At 42.8% G+C, this 25,260-nt stretch overlaps 2 protein-coding genes across 22 annotated transcripts in view; one reads left to right on the top strand and one right to left on the bottom strand.

Annotated features, from left to right (window-relative positions):
* Positions 1-18,225, bottom strand: part of PIAS2 (protein inhibitor of activated STAT 2) — a 43,028-nt gene extending 24,803 nt beyond the window's left edge. For 2 of the 19 annotated variants that reach the window (XM_083465994.1, XM_083465992.1), the window contains exons 1-6: positions 13,484-13,624; positions 6,735-6,838; positions 2,128-2,602; positions 1,647-1,731; positions 817-867; positions 632-722 (exon numbers count right to left, since the gene is read on the bottom strand). In XM_083465994.1, the coding sequence (XP_083322120.1) occupies positions 632-722; positions 817-867; positions 1,647-1,731; positions 2,128-2,599 (699 nt within the window). In that variant the 5' untranslated portion in view covers positions 2,600-2,602; positions 6,735-6,838; positions 13,484-13,624. Of the gene's footprint in view, positions 1-631; positions 723-816; positions 868-1,646; positions 1,732-2,127; positions 2,650-6,734; positions 6,839-11,577; positions 11,655-13,104; positions 13,303-13,394; positions 13,852-18,099 lie in introns of those variants that run through there. The other 17 variants (XM_083465984.1, XM_083465991.1, XM_083466000.1 and 14 more) reach the window with 14 other exon arrangements.
* A 2,913-nt stretch (positions 18,226-21,138) lies between these two features.
* The window catches only part of KATNAL2 (katanin catalytic subunit A1 like 2), a 37,589-nt gene continuing 33,467 nt past the window's right edge, over positions 21,139-25,260 (top strand). For 2 of the 3 annotated variants that reach the window (XM_083466061.1, XM_083466060.1), the window contains exon 1: positions 21,139-21,335. In XM_083466061.1, the coding sequence (XP_083322187.1) occupies positions 21,285-21,335 (51 nt within the window). In that variant the 5' untranslated portion in view covers positions 21,139-21,284. The remainder of the gene's footprint in view (positions 21,336-25,260) is intronic. The other variant, XM_083466062.1, reaches the window with a different exon arrangement.

Genomic DNA, 25,260 nt, shown 5'->3' with positions numbered 1-25,260 from the left:
CATTCTAGAGACATTTATGGGTAGTTGTGTGGCAGAGGGTATTTGTGTTGAACCAAAGGTGAACTGTTCTGGAAGCTTTGCTAATGCCATATTGGTAGTCAAGATGACCCCACACTTAATTGGTAGTTGTTACAGCAATGAGCTCGTATATGTTTATATTCGCTTGCTTTGATCTAGGCTAATTGGCTTGCTTTGATGTTACCCTTATCTGTGGGGCTTGGGGTGCTGGGCTCGAAGCCCGGGAAAGGGGAGCTATCAGTAAGGTTTGGATACTTGCCACCTATGCCCTTAGCTAGTCAGGTTAAATGATGTATGCTTCTTTGTTGCATAAAAAATGTATAAATGTTTGCTTGGGTGCGGACAAGACATCTCCTTGCTGCGAAGTCTGTCATGCGTCTGCAAAAGCTACGAGAACTAGCACGCTGCTTTGCTGTAAGTCTATGCCTTCTTTAATAAAGCACTTGAACAGCTCACTCTGTTTTTAACATCCTTTGGTATCCCTGCACCCAACCACTCCCATAAGCCCTCCTTACGGCCAGTGGATCAGGATGGTATAGCACCCATTGGGCTGGCAAGTCAGGATTACAAGAAGTTTAAAACAGACGCGCCATCAAAAATTTCAACAGCTTACCGGCAATGGAAATAGCTTTCCATTTACTTTTATGCACAAGCTACTAGGGTAGTTATCTTCTTGGGGGCAGCTGGTTTCTGCCAGGCATAACCTGTTTGCAGAAAATAATATTGTTGAATGGCAGTGCATTGAAATGTACTCCATTAAAAGAGGCATTTATACATTTATGTAAATAAGTTGGTCACCTCAGCTGAACTTGCACAGTGTAATCCCTTCTGCCTCCTGGCAAAAAATCCCTGTCACAACAAAAGCAGAAGTTACTTAGACAAGTCTAAGGTTGCTTTATCGCTTAACAAGTCAACTCCTCATGCAACGGTTACCTTCCTAATCCTGATTTGTAACTCTACCTTGCTTTCATGAATATAAGTATCTGCAAGCACAGTGAGAGTCCACTATTGATACAGATATACGGACAGATACACACAGATACACATACACACAAAACACTATGGACAGCAAAAGATCAAGTGTATCCATTTCCCATAGACAACAAGAAGTGAAATTCTGCGAACATATGGCTAGCTTTCATAGTTGCAGAGATAAACCTACAGGAGGGCTGTCAAATATTCTCTGAAACATCAGAGGAACAGCCACCGAACTCATCAGTACTTCCAAGTGTCATCTTCGCTAGATCCATTTACTGTATTTGTGGGGGATGACAGGCTGAAACCTCAGTGCTGTAATTCGCATCGCAGGTTAGCACTCACCATATTCATAAAAATTACATGCACCTGAACTTAAACGTTAGCAGCTGTCGTAAGTCTATCATATTTCCAACAGGGTTCTCATTTTTGAACAATCTGCCCACTCTCACTGTAACCTTGGAAAAATGTGTTCATTCTACAAGATTAACTGAGATACTACTATTTTGCTAGGAAGTAGTTTTCAGGATTCCAAGAAGCCATCAGTTATTTTTATGGGATTCCCAGAGGTAGATCAAGTGGTCTGGAATTCTGCCAAAGAAAATTAACCAAATCTGGTATGAGGAAGTTCAGGCTAGATGTTCTGCTATTACCTGGAAATGCAGATTTCTCTGACTTGCTGCGGTGTTAAAGCAAAGATAAAGAACTTCTCCTGGAACCTCTGAATACTGCTCTGTACTGCAAAGGGACACAGAAAAGTTTAGCTTTAATTCACTGACAAACTCCAGAGTCCACAGAAGGCAGTACAGAAACGGGTGTCTCATAACTTTCCCAATTTCACAAAAACATGACTTTTAAGTAATGGAACTGTGTAGCTTTCAGCTCTTCCAGATTAAGTGCATAAATCGTACTTTTGCATTTAGATGCATTTAAAAGTTCACCGAGTGCCATCAGTTCCCCAAACAGCTATACTTCATACATTTCAGCAGCTTGGCAAGCTAATAACTTTATTGTCATCCCCAATAAAGCCGGCTGTAGTGTCTTGAGAGTTGGCATGCTGTGTTTTCTGAGGTAGGCGCACCCCAGCTGCACAGTTAAGTGATCTGCACTGCTCAGTTGAAAAATCCCACTTACCTAAGCTTGTAGGTTTGATTAGAACATCTAGTACATCATAAAAGGGAAGGCTCTTCAGCTGAACATCCGGATGCACAGGTGGAATTGGAGGTGAAGGCTGCTGCATCTCAAAGCGAGGCTTTGTGTCCTGGAGCAGCACTGAACTAAGAGGTGAGGATGGGGATTGAGGAGTGACTGATGTAGATGGTATTGGGTGCAGACCAGCAACAGCTAAATCAGGTTCCACGGGAGATGAGCTGCTGTCCAAATTGAAGACTGAAGGCTTTAAAGAGGACAAGTCAGAAAGACCTTCTATTGTTCTGGGATATCGTCGCCTGTAGAGTTCTCGGATCTTTATCTGAACTGCTGGGCTGCAGCCACTCTTCAGCAAGTGCAATGCCCTCATTAGGAGGTCATGTTTGCGTCCACTTTTATTACGTCCAGCAAAGCCCAACAGCACTTGTAGTTCAGAGACCCGAAAACTTGATACCATATTCTAAGGGGGAAACAGACAAACAATGTATCAAACAAGAACTGAGAGCACTGAACATACAGATACAAACATGTAAAATGAAAAAGGGGTTGCAAATTGCACTTTAGAGGCTCTTTAGATACTATATCGTATATCGTACATGGAGATGGCAATAGCAAAGCCTTCATGATTTAGTCTCTTTTACAGGAAACATGACCACCACATTGTGGAAACATTACCAAAAAAAACCATGAGCCACCACACATTAACTGTGCTTTGAGTGAAATCTACAACCACAAGGATAGAATATAAGGGTCTCTCATATACAGGGTCAACGTCCAAAAAGTTGCAGGAAAGCAAGTCAGATCAGCTTTCTGAACATACAAGTTCTATCTAAACTAGTTAAGATGGTAGGTCTTATTTCCGCTGGTCCATCACAACCATCTAAACCATTCCTACCTGTAAGCAAAGTTCAGTAGCAAAAGCAAATGACGAGACATTTGTGGTGGCTGCCCCACTGATGTAAAACTTCCCTTCTGTAAAAGATCCATTAAAGTCTAACCTCTAAATGCCTTCTGGAAGCACTCAATGACTTTCCTATTCTAGCCTGCTTTTAACAGCTGGTCTTAAGCAGATATGGAGTATGGTGTCTATACTAAATCTAAGCATGATTATGTGAAAATATCACATATTCTTCTCTATGCACCTCTGCTGTGTGTGTTTCAATATCACAATCCCCTTGGGACAGTGAAATGTCTTCCCATTATCTGAGAAGCACCATGCACATGGATGGGACTACATTAACAAATATTATCTACATTAATAAATATTTATCTGGGTTATCTCTTTTCAAAATCTGTTGCCTTCCTCAAACAAGAGAGAACAGTGCAGAAGATGTAACAAATGTTTTGATAAAGCTTCTCATTTTATGCTTGAAAATTGTTTCTTTCCATCTGTCAACCAAGAAAACTCTCAAGTAAAGCTCTTTGCACTTTCAGTGTTTAAAACAAGCTAAATCAGAATCAACACGTTTTAGTTCTGTAGCCAACATGTTTAGACAGTATTACCAGCTGCCCACATTATAACTGATGCAATAACCACAGGTATCATAACAGTCACAAAACAATAGTTTGCTTCTGATCATTTTTACTCTCGCCTCAGCCGCAAAGCACAAGAAATACAGACACAAACATATTGGCAACACCAGCCAGAACCAGTGCTGCACATACAAAGGAATTTTATTATTTATACAGCACCAATGTAGATAATGTTTTAACATAAGCAGAAGACAACAAGTCATTGCCCCACTTACCATCTCTCAAGTTTGAACAGTGGATGAGAAAACAGACTTGGGGATTTAAGAAAAGAAAGCAGCGGGAAATGAGTTAAGTTGTAGTGCATTACCAATAAAAAGCTGTCTGTGTGAACTCTTAGAGAAGGGGCAAAGCTTGCCCCGGTGAACCAGAGAGAGCTTGGGCCATAATGTAAATTAAACAAGTAGCAGAAGTCAATGTAAGAATACTAATATTTTTCTAGTGCTTTCAAGTGTTCAGAATACTTCACATTAAAAAAATCCAGCAAAGCAATTCACTATTATTATTCTCCATACTCTATGGATACATATATGTCTTAGAGTGGCTTGCCTAAGACCACCTATTGATTTTATCATGGCAGAACAGAGATTCAAACCAAGGACTTCCTGGTTTGTAGCACAGTATCTTATCCACTATGCTACTGGTCTTTAATGGTGGATTGGGACCCACTACTGGGCCAAGGCTTGATCCAAAGTGAGTCATGACAGCAACACTACCACCATACAAATACATGGGGGGGAATAAATGGGCCCCCAAATACACAGTTGGGTTAAAGATTGGTCCTGGATCTGAAATAGTTTACCGCTCCTGCACTATGCTACATCAGCTCTCATGTATATGGGGTAGCTGGAGGAAGTGAGCATAATTCTTTGCTTTCCTTGGCGGATCATTTCTATGCACAAGCGCAACAAACACTTAAAAAATAATAATAATTACATACTCATTTCTGTACAGCAGGAAACATTAAGAATGTATGATTCCTAAACAGTTGTAGTTTAAGACTAATTTCCCCATTCCCACTTCTCCGGTTCAGCACATGCAGATGAAAATGGTAGTTCAATTTCTGTGTACTGTATTGTTCTTATAGTCATTCCGTCCCCACAGATGCTTGCAGTGCTTTATTTTCTTCAATGCAAAAAAAGTTTTAAAAGCAAGAGACATTGGCTGCTATGGCAATTTTCAGAATTGGCAGAGGTTCTGATGTTATATTGTAGAATTAAGCAAATATGCAACATCAAATGAAACAAAGATTTAACAATAGCTACGCAGGTTGCTCAGCATCAAGAGGAAGAACTATTGCCTTCTACAAGTCTTTTATACATACAACAATGTAAAAACAGAAGATTCTGAACATTACCACAACTTGCAATGAGTATGTTGGGCTTTTGCAAAAGCATTTAGTAGCTTGCGTAATTGGGAGTCATTTGCTTCCGAATGGAAAATGTTGTCGAAGAGTTCCTGATTATCATAATAATATTGAGGACTAAACACTCCATCAGGATATCTATATTTTGCGATGGTTACATGCTGACCTGTCCTGGTCATCACACATGGCAGTCATAGCAGGAGTTCCACATGACAATCTGGTGTCATGTAGGTGTCATGTTAATTAATGAGCTGGCATGACCAGTTTGCTTGAAAAAGAGATACTCCTAATTTCCATTTGTAGCAACATCTACCAGGCATGGAAAGCCAGGACACACCTGAGGACTGAGGGATGGCTCTTAATCCTTTCCTTTGAGGCATGGTTAGTAACTTCTCTTTTTCTCAAACTGAAAACAAGCTTCTTTGCTCAGGCATTTGTAGGATGTTAGCTGTTGACCCCAGGTAGTAAGAAATAATGGCCCTACAGTTTGAAGAGGTTGTTTCAGCTGCTCTCGTTATTCTACCCCACCCAAGGGTTGCATGTGACAACAGGTGGGCACTATTAAAAAAAATATAGAGACAGACACCTTTACTCTCTCCAATAGCTCCCTGCATTTGCTACCAGAGTCAGAAACTGAGACATCTGAAGTAGTCCACCAATAGGTACCAACCTCTGAGGAACCTCTTTCCAGACCAATACATCCAACTGCAGAGTGGCAACTGGAAGATCTGAGAACTTAAAACTTTGGCCCACTCTAATAACTCTTCTCTATTTTATTGTATTTCAAATATATTAAGCCATCTCAAGTATTTTAGTTAGTAAGCAAGGTAAAAATGCTTCAAAATAAATAAACAAACCCCATGTTTGGGGATTCCCAATCTACCCCAAGCAAGCCTGCAAAAGAACTTGGTACTCTTAAGAAGAATGCAATGTTGGAATCACATTACACTCTCAAGTGTCCTGCTTGTACAGGAAGAGTAGTAGGAGAACACAGGACTCTTATCCTTTCAAATTCATCTCATTTGCAACAGAAGTGGTGAGATTATATTCTGACTACCCATCACATTATATTCTATTATTACCCAGTAATAGGCACTTTTTAAAAAGTTTATACAACTATTATGTACTCATTCCATAGTATATTATGTACATTTGCATTGTTTTTGTTTTAGAAACAAGCCATGGTCCATTAAATGTTGCATTTTGTTTTTAATATTAATTAAATACTTGGTTAAGGTGGTTGTAAACAAAAGGGATCTGTTTACTTTAGTGTAATCCACAGGGTGCAACTGTCAACTTCACACTGTAGGAATGCTACGTTCAGTAACCTCAATTAACCCATCTCAACTATCCAAGAATTTCCCTTCCTTTTAATATTTTATACTCTACTTGTTTCTTTCTGGACTGCTCAGTTATTTTAGCCTTTTAGTTTCAAGTAGTCACTTCATACAAGAGATGTAACCAAGGGACATTTAAAATGAGGACAGACTTCATGGGATAGTTCAAAAATGTAAATGGTGTTTGAAATTATCCTCTTCTATACAGATTTCAGAATCCTTTCTGAAATTTGTATTCAGTTCACATTAAGCTAGTTTTATTACTGAAATAATTAATACTATTAAGGTTCTAGCTCTATGTGTGTGGTTTTATTTTTAGAAGAACGTTGTGTGCTTTTCATTATTTGGGGTACTCTTACTTGCAAGTTAGTAGCTGCCGAGATAGCTTTCTGTTGTTTCTTAGCTATATATCTTGTTCATCTTAAAGGGCGATGTTTTCTTAAAGGGGTCACCATGTTTGTGTCTGTAAAACAAAAAAATAGTAGGAAGACATAGTAGCATGGAGAATGGCTACGGAGGTTTGCTATTTGAGGCTTTTATTCCAATGTTTACCAAACATTTTGGTAAAACAAAACTGAAGAGGGCAGGGTCAGACTAGGAAGGCAAACTCAAGATGAGCAGGGGCTGGTTATGTGATCAGTCAAAAAAAGAATGAGATTGATCTGTCTGATATCATTAATAGTGCTCAATAACTGGAAAACAAGTGACATTTTGAATTACAGAAAGCCTGCAATTTATGCAGGGATTATGTTCTGGGGATAGCACCTAAAGCTAAAATTGTGTAGTCAAAACACATTGGGTGCAATGGTGGGTGGTATTGCAAGTTTTCTCCCCCTGGATGCCTTCCCATTTTTTTATATTTTTTTATTGCCAAGCGCATAAAGCTGAATGTGCATGTTAAAAGTGTCTAAGTTGCGAGTGTACTGTACTATAAATTCAGTGTTTTAAGTACAGAAAGGGGAACACCAAAGGCTAGGCTGTTCTCTATCATTTTTGCCCTGTAACCTAAACATGATACTGAACTGTCCCTCTATACTTTAGTATAGAGTCTCCACCCCCATCGTTCAGCCCGGATACTGAGATCCAGCACCGAGGGCCTTCTGGCGGTTCCCTCATTGCGAGAAGTGAGGCTACAGGGAACCAGACAGAGGGCCTTCTCGGTAGTGGTGCCCGGCCTGTGGAACGCCCTCACATCAGATGTCAAAGAGAAGAAAAACTACCCGACTTTTAGAAGACATCTGAAGGCAGCCCTGTTTAGGGAAGTTTTTAATATGTAACACAGTACTGTTTTTAACACTTGATTGGGAGCCGCCCAGAGTGGCTGGGGAAACTCAGCCAGATGGGCGGGGTATAAATAAATTATTATTATTATAGTATCTCTGTATCTGTATTTAAATTCAGAGAAGAATATTTTCTTCTTCTAAACATATTCCAACTTAATACAGGAGACGTACACAGCAGACTATCCAAATATGTTTGGTGCAGTTGTCACTTGCTATCCCTGCAAAGACTTTTGTTCAATTCCTGCAAACAGAGCGTAAGACAAGTAGGAAAAACTGTATTCTTCTGCTGGCTATAGAGTCATTCTCTGCTACATGGAATCCTGACAACAAATGGTCAACCCAGAACTCCTCATGATCCAATTGCGGCTTAATAAACAAGGATGCACAAAAGTTCTATGCAGTCCCCTTCAGACTAGGAAGATGAACTTAACCACAGCTTCCAGGTGTGCAAACCACAGGGCTATACTTAATAGTATCTAAATAGATAGAAAAGCAAGACTTAACCCATAGCTTAAACCAGGATGTGGTCATGAGAACACAAGTCAATTTAGGGACACTGATGGAAGCAGAGAATGCAAGGGCAGCAGAAATGTTGTGTATCACCTGTTGATTTTGGAGAGTGACAAGATAACAGAGACCTGTGTAACATGTAGGGCTCAACCAAATGGGTGGCTTTATGGGTCTTCCTGTTCCTGAACAGTTTCAAGATGGTCATTCAAAAAATCTTTGACCCTTTAAGAGTTGGTCCCCACAGTCAGTTGCTTTGCTTTTTGCTTCCAATCCAATCCCCTTTTCTGCTGTGCCTTTAAGGTTGTAAACCTGCAGGCAGGGACTGTAAAGCTCTTGCATAAGATGCCCAGGGAACAATTTTAGTTGAAGAGTAAGAAAGAAATGCCTTTTAAGAAAGATTTGGAAATTTTACATGCTATGCTACACTTATCGTATACATGTTATATACATGCCATATTATAGTTCTTACAGTTGCAGAACACTTAGTAGAAAAATAAAATGAAGCATTACTAAAAATAAACCTGAAGTAGGCATTACAGAAAGACACTAGCATGCAAGAGGTAAATATTAAGTCCAAACAAAAGTTACGCGTATGGAAGGCTGTGAGTATGCCCACATCATCAAAACTAGTGTTAGAAATTCAGATACATATAACCGAATTGCTGAATGGCACCTTAAACCTAGGCTGAAATCAACACAACAGAATTCCAGACACCATCCCTCCCTGTGTGTTTTGTTATTATTATGATTTCTATACCACTTTATGATTTACAGAAAAAAAATCTCAAAGCAGTTTACAAGACATTAAACTGCTTCAAGGAAAATATTTCAGATCCTTCTCTAAGCGACATTTTGCTTTCCCCATATTTATTTATTTATTTACTCACTTAATTTATATAGAGCTGCTCCACAGCAAAAGCACTCTGGGTAGCCTGGGTAGTGTAGTAGTTGAGTGTCAGACTAGGACGTGGGAGATCAGGGTTCAAATCCCCACTAAGTCCCGAAGCTCACTGGGTGACCTCGGCCCAGCCACAACCTCTTAGCCTACCTCACAGGGTTGTTGTAGGGATTAACGGAGGAGGAGGGTGAACTATATATTCCTTGGAGAAAAAACTGGGAGAGAAATGCAGTAAGCTCTTCTGCTTACCTGTTTTACAAAGCTAGAGAGACCAACCAGATGGAGATGTCAATTGCCAACCTGGCATCTAGAAATCTCCACGTGGTCCCAATTGGATCTGCACCAGTTGCAAAACATGCTGGACTTCTAGCTCATTTCTAATACTGATCAATACTATACAAAACTATGGTGCAAGAGGAAACATGTAGGTCACTATCAACCTTCCTCTTCACTGTCAACCTTTTTCGTAATCCCCCCCAAAGGGGGGGGTGTAATCTAAAAAAAAGTTTGCAAACTGGAACACGCACTTCCAGGTTTGACGTGTTTGTAATCCAAAACATATGCAAACCAGACTGTTTGTAAACTAAGGCACTACTGTACAAAGATTAAAGCCCTTAAGATTACAAAGAAATGCAGAGCTCAGAATCAAGTCCTTGAAGTGAAGATAATTCAGCATTACGTACACAGTACAATGTCACTAATGCAAGTTCCTGTGGGATACAAGGAATGCTCAGATAAGCACAAGACTGTTTTCAGAGACATGTTTCTACAGATGCACAGTTTTGGATAGCAAACATTAACCACTTATCTCCAATAGGAATTTTTATTCTCCCCTTATGCAACAACAAAAAATTTGACACTTGTTGCTACACAGTGGTTCCCAGCAACACTGTTACTAGCAGCTGTAACCTGCAGGTGCATCAGTACAAATATGCTGACTATTCTACAAGAGATGTTATATTTTGTCTTAAAACATGTACAAAGTGCGCACAGAATACATAATTTGCTTCAATATACAAGAGGGTGAATCTGAAAACGTCTGCAATCTGAGAACATCACTCTGCAGCCCAGCCTTCTTCTGACCTCCACCAGCCAAAAATAAGTGAGGTATTTATATGGTCAGTTACTGCTGATTAGGTAAAAAATCAGCTTAATTTACAGAGGAGGAGGCAAGGTATTTCCCCAATGTAAGGAATTGTTGTTAGTATATTCCACCTTCTTCCCTGATAGGAACTCAAGGCGGCTTACAGCTAAAATAGAAACAAGCTAAACACAAAAAATGAATCATTTATAACAATTAAAAATGTTTTATATAATATATATATTAAAATATACAGAATATCACAGGAAGGGTGGTACTTCAACAAAATACTATGAAATGGAGTGCTAATCAGTAACTATGAAGAGGCAAACACAAGCAATGAAGTAAAGAATATAATCACCTCCTTCCATGCTTCTAAGAACTTCTGCTGTTAAAATAAACTGGTGCTGACATAGCTGACACAATCAACAGAATAAATCTGAATCAATGAAATGTTTTGCATATTAAAGCTCTGTGAGATACATATTTCAGAAAGGGAAGAAATCACTTGATGGAATTTTCAGACAACAAAAGCAATGGCACATATAGGCAGAATTGTATTGTATCTATAGCCTTTACATTCTTTCTGAAGTTTCTTAGATTAGCCTAATCTTAAACTTTCCAAACACTATACCTCAAATACTAACGTTTCATCAGGTATATCTTTGCAAACTTTAAAGACAGGCAACAAAATTATCAAGGGCAGGGAAACTATCTGATGCAAGAAAACAAGTCTTTCAAATCATCTTTATGCTTCTTTCTCCCCCCACCCCATGCCCCACTTATATATATATATACAAACTTAGTGCAAACTGTTTTTTATTCAACACTTTTTAAAAAAATACACATGCCAAAATAAGTATTTATAATAACAGTTTCTCCAATTCAGTCTACTCCAGCTCAAGAAACAAATACAGATAAAATTTATTCAGTCATATGTGGTATAAGATCCAAAATACATTTTAATGAGGTTTAATTTAGGATCTTGCCACAATCCGTGTGTGTTATTTTGTCCCTCAAACTCCTAAATTATAGGTAACCAATTGCCTGTTTTGGACAACGTCATAATACTTCTCAAGGAGCGGGGTCAAAGTCTGGAGGGTACTCCTGGATCCATCTCTGTCACTAGCAGACCAGGTAACCTGAGTTGCTAGAACTGCTTTCTACCAGCTTCAGGTGACGAAGACAGCTATGACTGCTTCTGGAGCAGGACAGCCTGATCGTTGCCATCCATGTGCTGGTAAGCTCGAGACTGGACTGCTGCAGTGTACCCTATGTGGACTGGCCCCAAGGTTGCTCAACTGCTCCCTGGCGCATAATATTACCATCATTTTATGTCATTGCTGAAAGCACTGGCTGACAGTTAGCTACCAGGCTGGTGTACAAGTCCTATACAGTTTGTGATCAACATACTTCAAAGATCACCTCACCTCTTATATACCCAACCAGTAATTTGCTCTGTAGGAGAGGGACTCTTCAAGATACCATCGAATCAGGAGGACCATTCTGTACAGTGTCAGAATAGAACATTTAGTATGGTGGCACATACCATTTAGAACTCCCTCCCATTATCTACCTTCTTTGCTGTCTTTTCATTGCCTATTGAGTAATTTACGCTTCCAATAAATCTCTTGAATGAAGGTTTTTTTTCCTCCCAGTTGTAGCTGTATTGGATTGAATATATATGTATATTTTTATTGTTAAATTGCTTCTGGATGTTTTATGGGAAACTATTAATAATTTTTTATAAAATAAATGAATATAAATAGCAGCAAATTACTGAAGAAGGCTTTCTTACTTGTTGAGAAAAATATCTTGTGGTCATGGGTCCCCAAAATATAAACAAACACAACAGCCCAGTGCTATATATTTTTACCTAGATTTAAGTCCTTATGAAGTAATGATGCTTTTACACTAATAAATATAATAGCTTAGTAGCTGAAGACCTGCATGGGATCTGGTGCTGTATGCAGAGCCCTTTTTCTAGGAAAACAAAAGCAGGCAAGAAATATTTGGAAAGGGTGGGAAATGGATGAATGGGAGGATGGCACAGAAAAAGAAAAAGCAGAAAGTGCAGTGGTTTAGAGTGCTTGCAACAGATCTTGAGCTTGGCTCACGTGGTTGCCAAACCTAGAAGGAATTGAAGGGGTGAATGGACATTTAAGAAAAAAAAAAAGGCAATACAGTAGAGAATTAAAGAGGGATGTTCATATAATAGTCTGACCCTGAAATGTGGGATTAAAAAAAAGATCTACTGTACCTACATGAAATGTCAAGGTGAGGAAGAAAAACAGTATTCACAGGAGAAGAGGAACAGCTTTGCAAGGACAAAATTCAAGGATAAGAACAAGCAGATCTGAGAGGGTGCAGAAAGAGGCACTGCAAACCCTGTCACATGAAGAAAAAATAAATAAATGCAGCGGGAGAGGAGCTACATTCAAAGGAGCTGGGGAGGAGGAGAGATAGATGCAAAGATGGAAGGGGGCCGTGATTTCGGCGATCGGGCGCCAACCAAACCTTGGAAAGTGTCAGAGAGAGAAAGAGATGCCGAACGGAAGGGTGGAAGAGAGAAACATGAAACCACATGAGCGATCAGGGGGAAACCACGAGTGGCTTCGAGACCCAAAGGCGCGCTTTGTTGTGCCCAGAGATGGGGGTTGTCTGCGAGCGAAGCATGCGAACCCCGCTCCTCGCAGGATGCTCTCTTGAGTCGGGGTCGTTCGCAGAGGAGACAAAGAGGCTTAAGCAGGAGAGGGAGGATTAGAGAGGGGGGGCGCGCTTTGAAATAAAACGGGGGAAACAAAAACCGAGGCAGATCGTTAAAAAACGACTTATTTTAGGGGAGGGGGAGCGAAAGCTACGTAGGCTACAAAAACTGGGGGAGGGGAAGAAACGGGAGAGAAACCGGATTCCCAGGAAGAAAAAGGCGCGAGCCTCCCGCAAGCCCCTTCACTCACTACGCTTTCCTCAGCCCGGCGGGACCCCGCTCTCCTGGCCCTTCGGCAGCTGCCCTTTCACGCCGCGGGTTGCGAGCCGTTAACTGTCCGCTGAGGCGACGGGAGGCGCCTCCTCACGGACCGGTTAACGGGGACGCTGCTATCGCGGCGGCGTGGAAATGACACGAGGAAAGGGAGGCCGGCGCGGGCCAAGGGCCACCTCCTCCTCCCGCGTGGGGAAGGGGAGGGAGAGAGGCGGTCCCGGGGGACGGAGGGAGGATGCTTGCCGGCCGGGAGGGCGGCCTAAGGACCGGGAAGGGTCGGCCTTGAGAGAAAGGCCGCGGGGAGCGCGCCGCCAACCTCGCCGTCACCGCCGCCGCCGCCATCGGCTTCTCCTCACCCTCAGCTCCTCGAAATCCGCCATTTTCTACCCGCCGCCTGGCTCAGCCTCGGCCGTCGCCGCCGCCGCCACCATCCTGCACGCTCCGAGCGGCCCCCACTCCTCCCCGGGCGGCACGACGGCCGGCGCGTGACGTGAGAGGCGGGGTCTCGGCAGGGCCACGCCCCTCCTGCTGTGATGGTTGGGGAGGGGGGGCGAGGTTCTGAGGGGGGAATCGCGGTGCGTTATTACACAAGCCGGCGCTGATTTCCCGCCCGTTTCGCCGAGTCCACTTCTCTGCGTGGGGAGGGGGCGCGCGCAAGGCCTATCAGTCAACCCCTCTGATACTAGTTGGGAGAACCCGCCGAGTAAAAGGCCAGTTCGAAGCACGTCCTCGCAAAGGTTTCTGGGCGCTGTAGTTCACCCCCTCACGGAGGGGCCTCCCTCACAGCAGCGAAACTCTTACAGTGGTCCCTTGGTTCTCAAACTTAATCCGTTCCGGAAGTCCGTTCCAAAACCAAGGCTTGCTTTCCCATAGAAAGTAATGCAAAATGGATTAATCCGCTCCAGACTTTTAAAAACAACCCCTAAAGCAGCACTTTAACATGAATTTTACTATCTAACGAGACCATCGATCCATAAAATGAAAGCAATAATCAATGTACTTGATACGGAGGGGCGGCATGTCTTCTTCACCTTCTTCGCTACAATATATCCATTTATTTCCAATTGTCAATGTCAAAAGGGACTAAAATCTATAAAATTCATAGAAAATCAACGTGCCAATTTGCTCAATTTCTCTAGGACTCCATGACACCTCCCCTGTCCTCCATAATCCCTCAAGCAAGGTGTCAAGACCCTAATCCTGTCAAATCACTCTGCCAAGCATTTCCTCCGGGCAATGCCAGGTGGCAGACTATGCATACATGGACCATTGTCTTCTCATCACTGGTACAGTGGTGCCCCGCAAGACGAATGCCTCGCAAGACGAAAAACTCGCTAGACAAAAGAATTTTCGGTTTTTTGAGTCGTTCCGCAAGACGAATTTCCCTATGGGCTTGCTTCGCAAGACGAAACGTCTTGCGAGTTCTTGCGAGTTTGTTTCCTTTTTCTTAAAGCCACTAAGCAGTTAAAAGCCGCTAAGCCGCTAATAGCCGCTAAGCCATTAATAGCCGCTAAGCCGCTAATAGCCGTGCTTCGCAAGACGAAAAAACCGCAAGACGAAGAGCTATATGTTATTATTATATCATTGCCATTGGAGGGAGGGTAATGTGCTTTGACTGTGTTTTAAAGGTGTAAGTCTGCCTTCAAGATGCCACAAGATTACTTTATTCTCAACAACAGAGTTATGGTCAAAATAGTGGGATACACAAATCTGTGTTTTGTCTCACATTCTTCCCCCTTGAAGCCGATTTGCTCTTTGCTAACCATCACAGCCCTCAGGTTCTTCTGGGTTGATTTGGTAAACTCTTTCTTCCTCGCTACTTCCCTCCCCAAAATATGGGAACTCTTAAAAAGGTAAAGAGACCCCTGACCATTAGGTCCAGTCGTGGCTGATTCTAGGGTTGTGGCGCTCATCTCGCTTTATTGGCTGAGGGAGCCGGCGTACAGCTTCTGGGTCATGTGGCCAGCCTGACTAAGCCACTTTTGGCGAACCAGAGCAGCGCACAGAAATGCCGTTTACCTTCCCGCCGGAGTGGTACCTATTGATCTACTTGCACTTTGACGTGATTTCGAACTGCTAGGTTGGCAGGAGCAGGGACCGAGCAACGGGAGGATTTGTGGGGATTCGAACCGCCGACCTTCTGATTGGCAAGCCCTAGGCTCTGTGGTTTAACCCACAGCGCCACCCGCATCCCGATATGGGAAATCTTAAATATATGCAATTCATACAGATGACCCCTGGGGTCCCTTCCAACTCTTACGATTCTATAAAAAAAGGAAGTTGAAATGCTGCCTTGCTGAGTTTCTAGCCACTAATGTGTACATAGCCATATACTTATGTAATATCATGTCCATGGGCAGCCACGCATGCCTGGGGCTCTGTTCAGTGGCAAGAACGCTTTAACTGCTATTCCCACATGAGTTTGGGAAGACATAGCACTCATGTCCTTGGACCCAGCTGGAAAGAGCTTTTGTTCTTGCAGCTGTGTAGAGCCACAATGTCGTCACTGTGTTTTGGGATCCTGCGTATGCTGAAAATCAAAATTATTTGAAGTGGCCCTCAAGCTGATTCCGGGGATTTTAAAGGCAATGATTTCCTGCCCCTCAAATATTGTCGAAACATATGGGTGTTTTCAGATACTGGGATTCTAATGAATAAGGAAACAGTGGAGCATGGTGGTAATTATTATTGATTACTATGAAGAATAAACACATATACCAAATACGTAACATAGGCACTTTTCAGTTTAAACGAGAAAGAATAAAAACACATTTTATTCTTCATGGCAATGAATGCAGAATTACTGCCAGGTCACATTTTGAAGCTGTTATCTTTTTAATTACTGTACAAGGTCTTTTTTAAGTGGAAACAGATTTTCAGTTTTACATATTAAGACTAGAATACTGCTTCCTTAGAAGCAAGTATACAACAGCCATAGGAAAAATATAGTCATGGAAACAGGAGCCACATGATAATTATTCATTCCAAATCATCATTAAGATGCAAAGAAGCATTTTTTTCTCTCTTTAAAACCCCACTTTTCCAGTAAACAAGTCTGGGTGTCTTCCACACCCAGCCAACAATCCCATGATGCCCAGAGATATTACGGATATATCTGATATTACTGGCTAAAGGTCACCTTGTGACCTTTCCTGAACAGGAATTATGGACCAGATTTGACAATATCTAGTACAGTGGTTCCTTGGTTCTCAAACACCTTGGTACTCAAACAACTTGGAACCCAAACACTGCAAATCTGGAAATAAGTATTCTGGTTTGCAATTTTCCCCTGGAAGCTGAACATGCTCACTTTTGAGTGTTACACTTCCATTTTGAATGCCATGCTTCCGATTTGAGTGCCACACTGAGGTCTGACTGCTTTTTGTATTTATTTTGTATTTTTGCGGCTCTTTTTTGTTTGTTTTTGTGACTACAGTGGACGCTCGGATTGCGAACGTGATCTGTGCGGGATGCACATTCACCAACCGCAGCATTCGCAACCTGCAGCGGCGCGTCTACGCACACATGGGTTGCAATTCGGTGCTTCTGCACATGCACAAAGCGCAATTTAGCACTTCTGCGCATGTGCGACCCCTGAAACCCGAAAGTAACCCATTCCGGTACTTCTGGGTTTCAGTGGGTCCGTAACCCGAAAAAACGCAACCTGAAGTGTCTGTAACCCGAGGTATGACTGTATGTGGAACCCAGTTCAGCTACTGATTGTGTGACTGCAGTACATTGTTTATTGCTTTCGTTTTATGGATCAATGATCTTGTTAGATAGTAAAATTCATGTTAAATTGCTGTTTTGGGGGTTGTTTTTAAAAGTCTAGAACGGATTAATCCATTTTATGTTACTTTCTATGGGAAAGTGCACCTTGGTTTTGGAATGCTTTGGTTCTGGAATGGACTTCCGGAACAGATTAAGTTTGAGAACCAAGGTGCCACTGTATACCATACCAGTTCTTCAGGCAAGGCTCTATATATACCAGTTAAACAATGCATAAAGAGCAGTATGAAAATCACATACAGCCACATAAATATTCCTGATCTATACTATTTATTTATTCTTCCACAGTTCAGGTTTTCCAAGAACCTGGACTTATTATGACACTGTAGTTTTCTCAATCAGGACACATAATTGATTCATAATGACATCATCATACAATGACTTAGTTAACAAAACATTTCCCTTTTTCTTGTATTGCAACAGAGTAGCAAACTGAAATTTTCAGGGCACTTTGACCCCATTAACCCCTTTCCCCGAGTAACTTCAGAGGGCTGCATCCATTGGTTGTCATACTCAGAGTAGACCAACTGAAAGTGATGGCCGTGACTAAAATCCATTCATTTAAATGGGTTTACTCTGAGTAAAACTTTGTCCTGTTTTCCCAATAATACACCAAAATGACTTCCAATCTCCCACAAGCAAATACTAAAACTCAAGCAATGTAAAACCTTGAAATACCAATAAAATAAGAACATCTTAATGAACAAACAATTCCCAGCACCCCTCCTTATCTACTTCTGTGCCAACTTTTCAACAGAAACCTCTTCCCCTCTTTGGAAATTACTCCAAAGTAAATTCCACTGTGGTTGTGCCATGTGCACAAATTACTAGCTTAAAGCGCAGCTTTATCTCAGTATAGATCAAAACTGGTTTTTTTTTGGGGGGGGGTGATGCATCAATGCATATTATTTCGTAAGAAAGGAAAGCAGAAATAGGGAATTTTGGCTAACATTGTACAAACACTGCTTCCCAAATAAGCTGGGACTGTACTGGATGCAGAGCAAACAGGAGTGGGCACAACAGAGTTTACTCACAGGTAAGAGTGCACAGGATTCAGCCCCAGTTAGTTTTATAGTACCCCCCTCAAAGGTTACATGCCACAATTATACACAATTATATTTCGAGTTTTCCATTACTCTTCTTTACATCTGTATAAGACTTTGTAGCTACTGTTATCACTCACCTCAAATGTAAGTGGCTTTAGCAGCCTTTTCTTCTACTACTACCTTTTAATATTCTGAAACACCGTCTTAACCTTCCAGGGATTCCTTCGTTTATCTTTCTTCTTGTCCTTTTTGTTTCAGTAGACCTGGAGTTGGAAGAAAAGAGTTTAAAAAAGGCATCGCAGGTATGAATTACCATTGGAAAGAGAGAATACATACCTCGTTTCTCAAAAACCTCCGACCAGATTTTTTGGAAACCGAAGGCAAACCTTCCCAGCCTGTTGACCTCTAAATATGCACTTGCAGGTGTTAACGATTTAAATATTTTATTCCTTGAGTTGTTTCAGGTGGCTCTTGATTAGAGAGCCAGTGTGATGTAGTGGTTAAGAGCGGTAGTCTCATAACCTGGGGAACCGGGGTTTGCTTCCCCGCTCCTCCACATGCAGCTGCTGGGTGACCTTGGGCTAGTCACACTTCTTTGAAGTCTCACAGTCCCAATCACCTCACAGAGTGTTTGTTGGGGGGGAGGAAGGGAAAGGAGAAGGTTAGCTGCTTTGAGACTCCTGAAGGGAGTGAAAGGCGGGATATCAAATCCAAACTCTTCTTCTTCTTCTTGATTAAAATTTGGCATGACTTGCCATGAGGCTTAATTAAGTAAAATAATAATAATAATAATAATAATAATAATAATAATAATAATATCTTTATTGTCATGTATTATGTGTATTCGGAGACCCTGCAATTTGTAGGGAACATTAACTGCCTGCCATATTTTCAATATGATGTCCTATTTGGAATGGAGCAGCATCCTAAATTATAGATATCATATGATTAGCTAAGTACAAACCTAAGTAACATGTATACTCAGAAGTAAGTGCCAATTGAGCCCTGCCCAGCAAGCATGCTTAGGATTACTGCCTAATGTTTGCTTTTGCTTAATAATGTAAGTACAAAGGTGTTATAAGGAAAAAAACTGCTCCTTTTTCCGTTATGGGTATCCAAGAGCCCGTATAGAGTCTTTATGTAGGTTCTCTATCGCTAGGAGAAAAATACAGAGGCCAGCCATAGAATATTGAGAAGCAAAGCAGCTAGTAAGCCTGATCTTTATTAAACTGTTGCAACAGGGTCCCCCACTCCCCCCCATGCAGGGATGGAGAAGAGGAACACAGAACATTGGTGCACAAGCTCTTATCCAGTGGTACCTCCGGTTAAGTACTTAATTCGTTCCGGAGGTCCATTCTTAATCTGAAACTGTTCTTAACCTGAAGCACCACTTTAGCTAATGGGGCCTCCTGCTGCCGCCGCGCTGCCGGAGCCCGATTTTTGTTCTTATCCTGAAGCAAAGTTCTTAACCTGAACTGTTTCTGGGTTAGCGGAGTGTGTAACCTGAAGCGTATGTAACCCGAGGTACCCCACTGTATAGACTTTTGATATTACCTACCTTGTAGCTCAAGACCACCCCCCAAAACATTGTACGTACATCATGGAAAGAGGTGGTTCCCAGCAGAAAGTTGAGTGTTTGGCTTCTCACCTGTATGCCAGGATACCTGATAATGCCTTATTTGATTTCCTTTTCTGGGTAGCCTGGCCATTCCTTTGAGATGGTAAATACTTAGTTCCTGGATCTCTTACACATATTGATAGTGTGCTCAGGATTTAGAAGGCGATTGGGCCGCATCTGGTGCCCCGGACCTTAGTTTGCCTACTCATGGAGTAGAGCATAGAATCATAGAACTATAGAGTTGGAAGCTGGCATGCATGTATGATTTCAGCTAGATCATACATGACAGATGGCTTCTGCTTAAAAACCTGCAATGAAGGAGAGTCTATAACCTCCTGAGGAAGTCCATTCCACTGTTGAACAGCTCTTACTGTCAGAAAGTTTTTCCTGATGTTGTGTTAGAAACTCCTTTCTTTAACTTGAAGCCCTTGCTTTAGGTCCTACCATCCAGAGCAGAAATAAAACAAGTTTGCTCCCTTTTCCATGTGACAGCCTTCAGATATTTGAAGATGGCTATCACATCTCCTCTCAGCCTCCTCTTTTCCAGGCTAAACATACACAGTGCCTTCAACTGTTCCTCATAAGGCTTAGTTTCCAGACCCTTCATTACCTTGTTTGCCCTTCTCTGCACATGTTCCAATTTCCAATCCTTCTTAAATTGTGGTGCCCAGCACAGTATTCCAGGTGTTGTCTGACCAAGGCAGAATAGAGTGGGACTATTTAAAAAGCAGGGACATCACCTTGCCGATAAAGGTCCGTATAGTTAAAGCTATGGTTTTCCCAGTAGTGATGTATGGAAGTGAGAGCTGGACCATAAAGAAGGCTGATCGCCGAAGAATTGATGCTTTTGAATTATGGTGCTGGAGGAGACTCTTGAGAGAGTCCCACGGACTGCAAGAAGATCAAACCTCTCCATTCGGAAGGAAATCAGCCCTGAGTGCTCACTGGAAGGACACTGAGGCTCCAATATTTTGGCCACCTCATGAGAAGAGAAGACTCCCTGGAGAAGACCCTGATGTTGGGAAAGATGGAGGGCACAAGGAGAAGGGGATGACAGAGGACGAGATGGTTGGACAGTGTTCTTGAAGCTACCAACATGGGCTTGACCAAACTGCGGGAGGCAGTGGAAGACAGGAGTGCCTGGCGTGCTCTGGTCCAGGGGGTCACGAAGAGTCGGACATGACTAAACAACATTACTTCCCTTGATCTGGACACTATACTTCTGTCGATGCTGCCTAGAAAAGAAGTATTGAAGTTTTTTTTTACTTCTTTTTTTTACTGCTGCATCGCACTGTAGAGTTGTGTTTAAGTTTACATTTAAGGAACATTAAATGTGCATTTAAAAGCACACAACTCTCTCTTCCCAAATAAAGAAAATCCTGGGATTTCTATAGCATTGCCGCCTCGCAGAGCTACAATTCTCAGCACCCTTAACGAACTACAGTTCCCAGGATTCTTTGCGGGGAAGTCATGCGTTTTAAATGCATTCCAACCTTGCCCGACTCATGATTGGTCAGTTTTTCCATCCTGCCCTCCACATCCCGCCCTCCTGCCTCTTATTGGCTGAGCCGTGGTATGTTCCGGGGTACTGATTGGTTGTACTCTTTACACCTCGGGAAAGACGCCGCCAAGGCTGCGGAGCTTCGTGTGTTGCCTCATAAAGCCCCGAAGGGAGAATAGGAGGGATTTTTTCTCGTGTACGAGATGGAGCTAACCTACCAAACGTTGAAATCTACTTATCAGGCCAAAGAGGCGGTGAGTGGAAGAGTAGCCGTAGTTGTGTTTCGCTTCCCCCCGTTACTATGGTAACCCCCTGCGCTTTGTCTCTACGCATGCGTCAGGTGACCTGGAACGCGCACGCGCAGTAACGCTGCCCCAGGATGGATGGTTTCTTGAGTCTGGAGAGGGAGCAAAAGTTTTTGGGTGTTGACAATATTGACGTTTAAGCTGCCTGAATAATACACAAACACACACACACACAAACTTATAATTATTCAAGCTGTTTAAATGTATATATAAATGTATAACATCTTTAAACCGTCCTGGGATCTTCAGATGAAGGGTTATTATTATTATTATTATTATTAATAATAATAATAATAATAATAATAATAATAATAATATAATTAATATAATCAACGTTAATGGGAGGAGAGAAAGTGATGATGAAACAGGAGTGGTTTTAATAAATGATATTCTGCTTTTCCAATGGCAAATGCTGAGCTCAAAGCAGCTCTCAATAATCGAAATACCATCATTTCTTCATTCTTGCAAGGTGGGGAGGTCAAACCAGGAGGGTCTTTCCTAGGGGACGTTGCTGTAAGAACATAAGAAAATAAGAAGAGCCCAGCTGGATCAGGCTAGGGGCCCAACTTAGTCTAAGATCTTGTTCTTGTAGCGGCCGACTGGATGCCTTTGGGAAACCAGCAAGAACCAGTTGCACATGAGCAACTCTCCCCATCCTATGGTCCCCAGCAACTGGTATTCAGAAGCATTGCTGCCTCCCAATTGTGAAGGGCAGAGTGTGTAGCCATTGTGGCTTGTAGCTATCAATAGCCCTCTCTTCCATGGATTTGTCTTGTCTTCTTAAAGCCATCCAAGTTGGTGGCTGTTGCTGCCTCTGTAGGAATGAGTTCCATAACTTAAAGTACTGTGTGAAAAAACTATTTCATTAATCTTTCTTTAATCTTCCAACATTCAGCTTAATCATCTGTCTGTGGCAGAGTGCATGCTTCATTAAATCTTTCGCCTTACTGATTCACACTCCTGTCTTTCAGGGTAAAATCTATAGGAACATAAGAAGCTGCCTTACACTGAGTGAGACCGTTGACGCACCTAGTTCAGTATTGTTTACTCCGGCTGACTGTGGCTCACCAGGATTTCAGACAGGGTCATAGCTGTCAACTTTTCCCTTTTCTTGCGAGGAATCCTATTCGGAATAAGGGAATTTCCCTTAAAAAAAGGGAAACGTTTACAGCTATGGACAAGGTTCCCTCCCAGTCCTACCTGGAGTTGCAGGGATTGAATCTGGGGCCTTGTGCATGCAAAGCAGATGTCCTGCCAGTGCGTTATTACCTTTTGTTATGTACTGAAGTTCTCACCCTGGGCCAGCAGGGGGATACTGTAGATAGTTATACAAATGAAGGATCGAAAGTGACTTTCAGTGATTTCGCTCGGTGTTTCAGCTCAGTGATTCAGCTCTGCTCAGAGGGTAGCTGCATATGGCTGTGCTCTGTTGTCCATCCATCCCATCCTCGTCGCCAGTGTTACATTGTGGGTGAACATATCAGATGACACAGCGATTCTTCAAACAGCTCTTGTTTATTCACAGAACTGAAGGGTTCAGTCAGCCTGTTTATAGAGAGCTCCAGTACAATGTTACTGTAACAACTTTCTAAAACTATCCAATCACTGAATGTCACTTTCGATCCTTCATTTGCATAACTATCTACAGTATCCCCCTGCTGGCCCAGGGTGAGAACTTCAGCACATAACACCTTTCCCTAAACAGCAACGCAGGAAGCTCCCTTATAGTGAATTGGATCGTTGGTCCAATTATCTAATTCATTGTCAACACTGGCTGGCAGCAGTTCTCCAGGGTTTTGGACAGGTTTCACTCACAGCTGTACCTGGAGATGCCATTGGAAATTGAACCTGCATGCAGAGCAGATGCTCTGTCATTGAGCTACAGCTCTCCCCCCCCCCCCCAAAGAAAATCCCGGTGACTTGTAATATCAGTAACAAAATTGGCGTCTGTCTGTCTCAAGAGACAACGGAGTGTGCCTCCAGGGGTAAAGCCAAACCACTGCGTTAGCAGCACCAAAGGGACCTCCCCAGGACATAAGCCTGGACAGTGTTTCTGGAGGTCCTGGGCTGCCCAGACAACAAGACCTCCCTCTCAGGCTCAATGATGTGGGCCAAAGAAAAGCAGAGCGCCACCTTGGTTGCAGGAGTTGCTGAAAGGAGGCGTTAACAGGCATATAAGGCGCCATCCAACCGTCTCAGGGACTCAGCTTCAGATTTGTGTAGGGTTTACTCCTTAGCCTTTTCTGTCCCACAAGGCAGTGGAGGTTTAGGATCAGAGTTTTCCTTCTTCAAGGTGAGCCACCTCCCCAGGTTGAGGAGCCCCTTCTGCCGCACACTTACCTCTACAGCACGTGCAGAAACCACCTTCTTGACCATTGGACCTACTATTGGTCTCATCCGCTTGATCCGCCGTAGCCTGTCTTCACATGCACAGGAAGTCCCTAACTCACCAAGGGTTTAAGACCCATCAGCTGCCCTTGTTAGTTTCTGTTTGCCACTGAGCAGTGCTTTGGAGTCACAAGACTCTGTTTACATTCCACACATTCCAGAGACAGTCCAGGCTGTTGAAAGTCTCACGGGAGACGGATGTGGATGTGACGTACTGGTTTCCTGTTCCTTTGTTGTTCAGTTGCTCTCTGCTTTCATAGAGAGAGGCTGTTTCTTTTCTGTCTGCGTAGCGAGAAATAAAACTCTTTAGCCATGTAGCCATAAATCTCATCACTTCCGCGTGCTGCTTTGATTCTCTGCTGGATGGGAATGTGCCTGAGGCCTCATCAAAGGCTCAGGTTCTTAATCACGTCGGGAGGCGATTCCGAAGGACTCAGCCGGAGGAAAATGAACTTTTATCAGCTTGGTCAAGCGGAGATCCCGACAGCCCTCACCTGGTTATCCTACCACACAGCAGGACAACATCTCAGCCATACTAATCTGGCCATTCCTCTCATTGCTGGGATCTGGTCCCTTTCCCTGTTCTGAGCACAATGGGCCTTGCTTATCACAACCTCCCTGTTTGCTGCCTTATTCCCAGAGGCACCCAAGGGAGAGCATTACATAACACGGCAAGGAAACTTTCCGTGGCTGGACGTTGCCAGGATTCACCCTCCCTTTAAACCCCCCTCTCTGCCCAAGCCAGCAGGTATAAGCAGCCTGTTCCTGAGAGTGGCTGCCGGGCGTTCTTGCCTTAGGCCGAGATTCAGCACATTGCTAGTTAGGGACTTCACTCCGGATTTGTGTAGGGTTTACTACTCATTCTTTTCTTCTCCCAAAGCTATCCCACAAGGTAGTGGAGGATTAGGATCAGAGATTTCCTTTTCCTAGATGAGCTACATTCCCAAGTTGAGGAGACCCTTCTGCCCCTCACTTTCCTCTATAGCACACGCAGAAACCGCCTTCTTGACAATTGGGCGCACTATTGGCCTCGTCCACTCAGTCTGCCGGAGCCTGTCTTTAGGGGAAGTCCCTAACTCACCAAGGCTATGCTCACCTGGTTTAGCTGGTATCAGAAAGGTATTAAAACAGAATCTGAGTTGACATAGATGTAGTAATACTTGCTCACATAGAAGGACAAAAATGGTATTCATGGCATGTCTAAAAACTGCAAAAAAGAGATTTGGGGTAGGGAATTCTCTCCCCCCCCTCCAGTTCTGCAACTACAGAGCCACAACTGAAAAGGCCATGTCCCTGATAGCTTAGCCAGTTGTGGGTTGGGCTGAAATGACTTGGTTTTAAGCAGCGTCATTTGTTAACTGGAATTCTTCAGTGAGACATTTGTGGCAAAGTTTCCTTGAAAGGTAGCTTACCACCTTTACCCCGCTACTGACCTGTCCCTGCTACAGAGTCCAGTTGGGGAGCGGAGGTGTTCAAGGGCCTGGGA

This window comes from Podarcis liolepis (assembly GCF_965112155.1).
Source record: "Podarcis liolepis genome assembly, chromosome: 11".
Lineage (NCBI taxonomy): Eukaryota > Metazoa > Chordata > Lepidosauria > Squamata > Lacertidae > Podarcis > Podarcis liolepis.
This window is presented reverse-complemented; position numbering and strand designations above follow the sequence as displayed.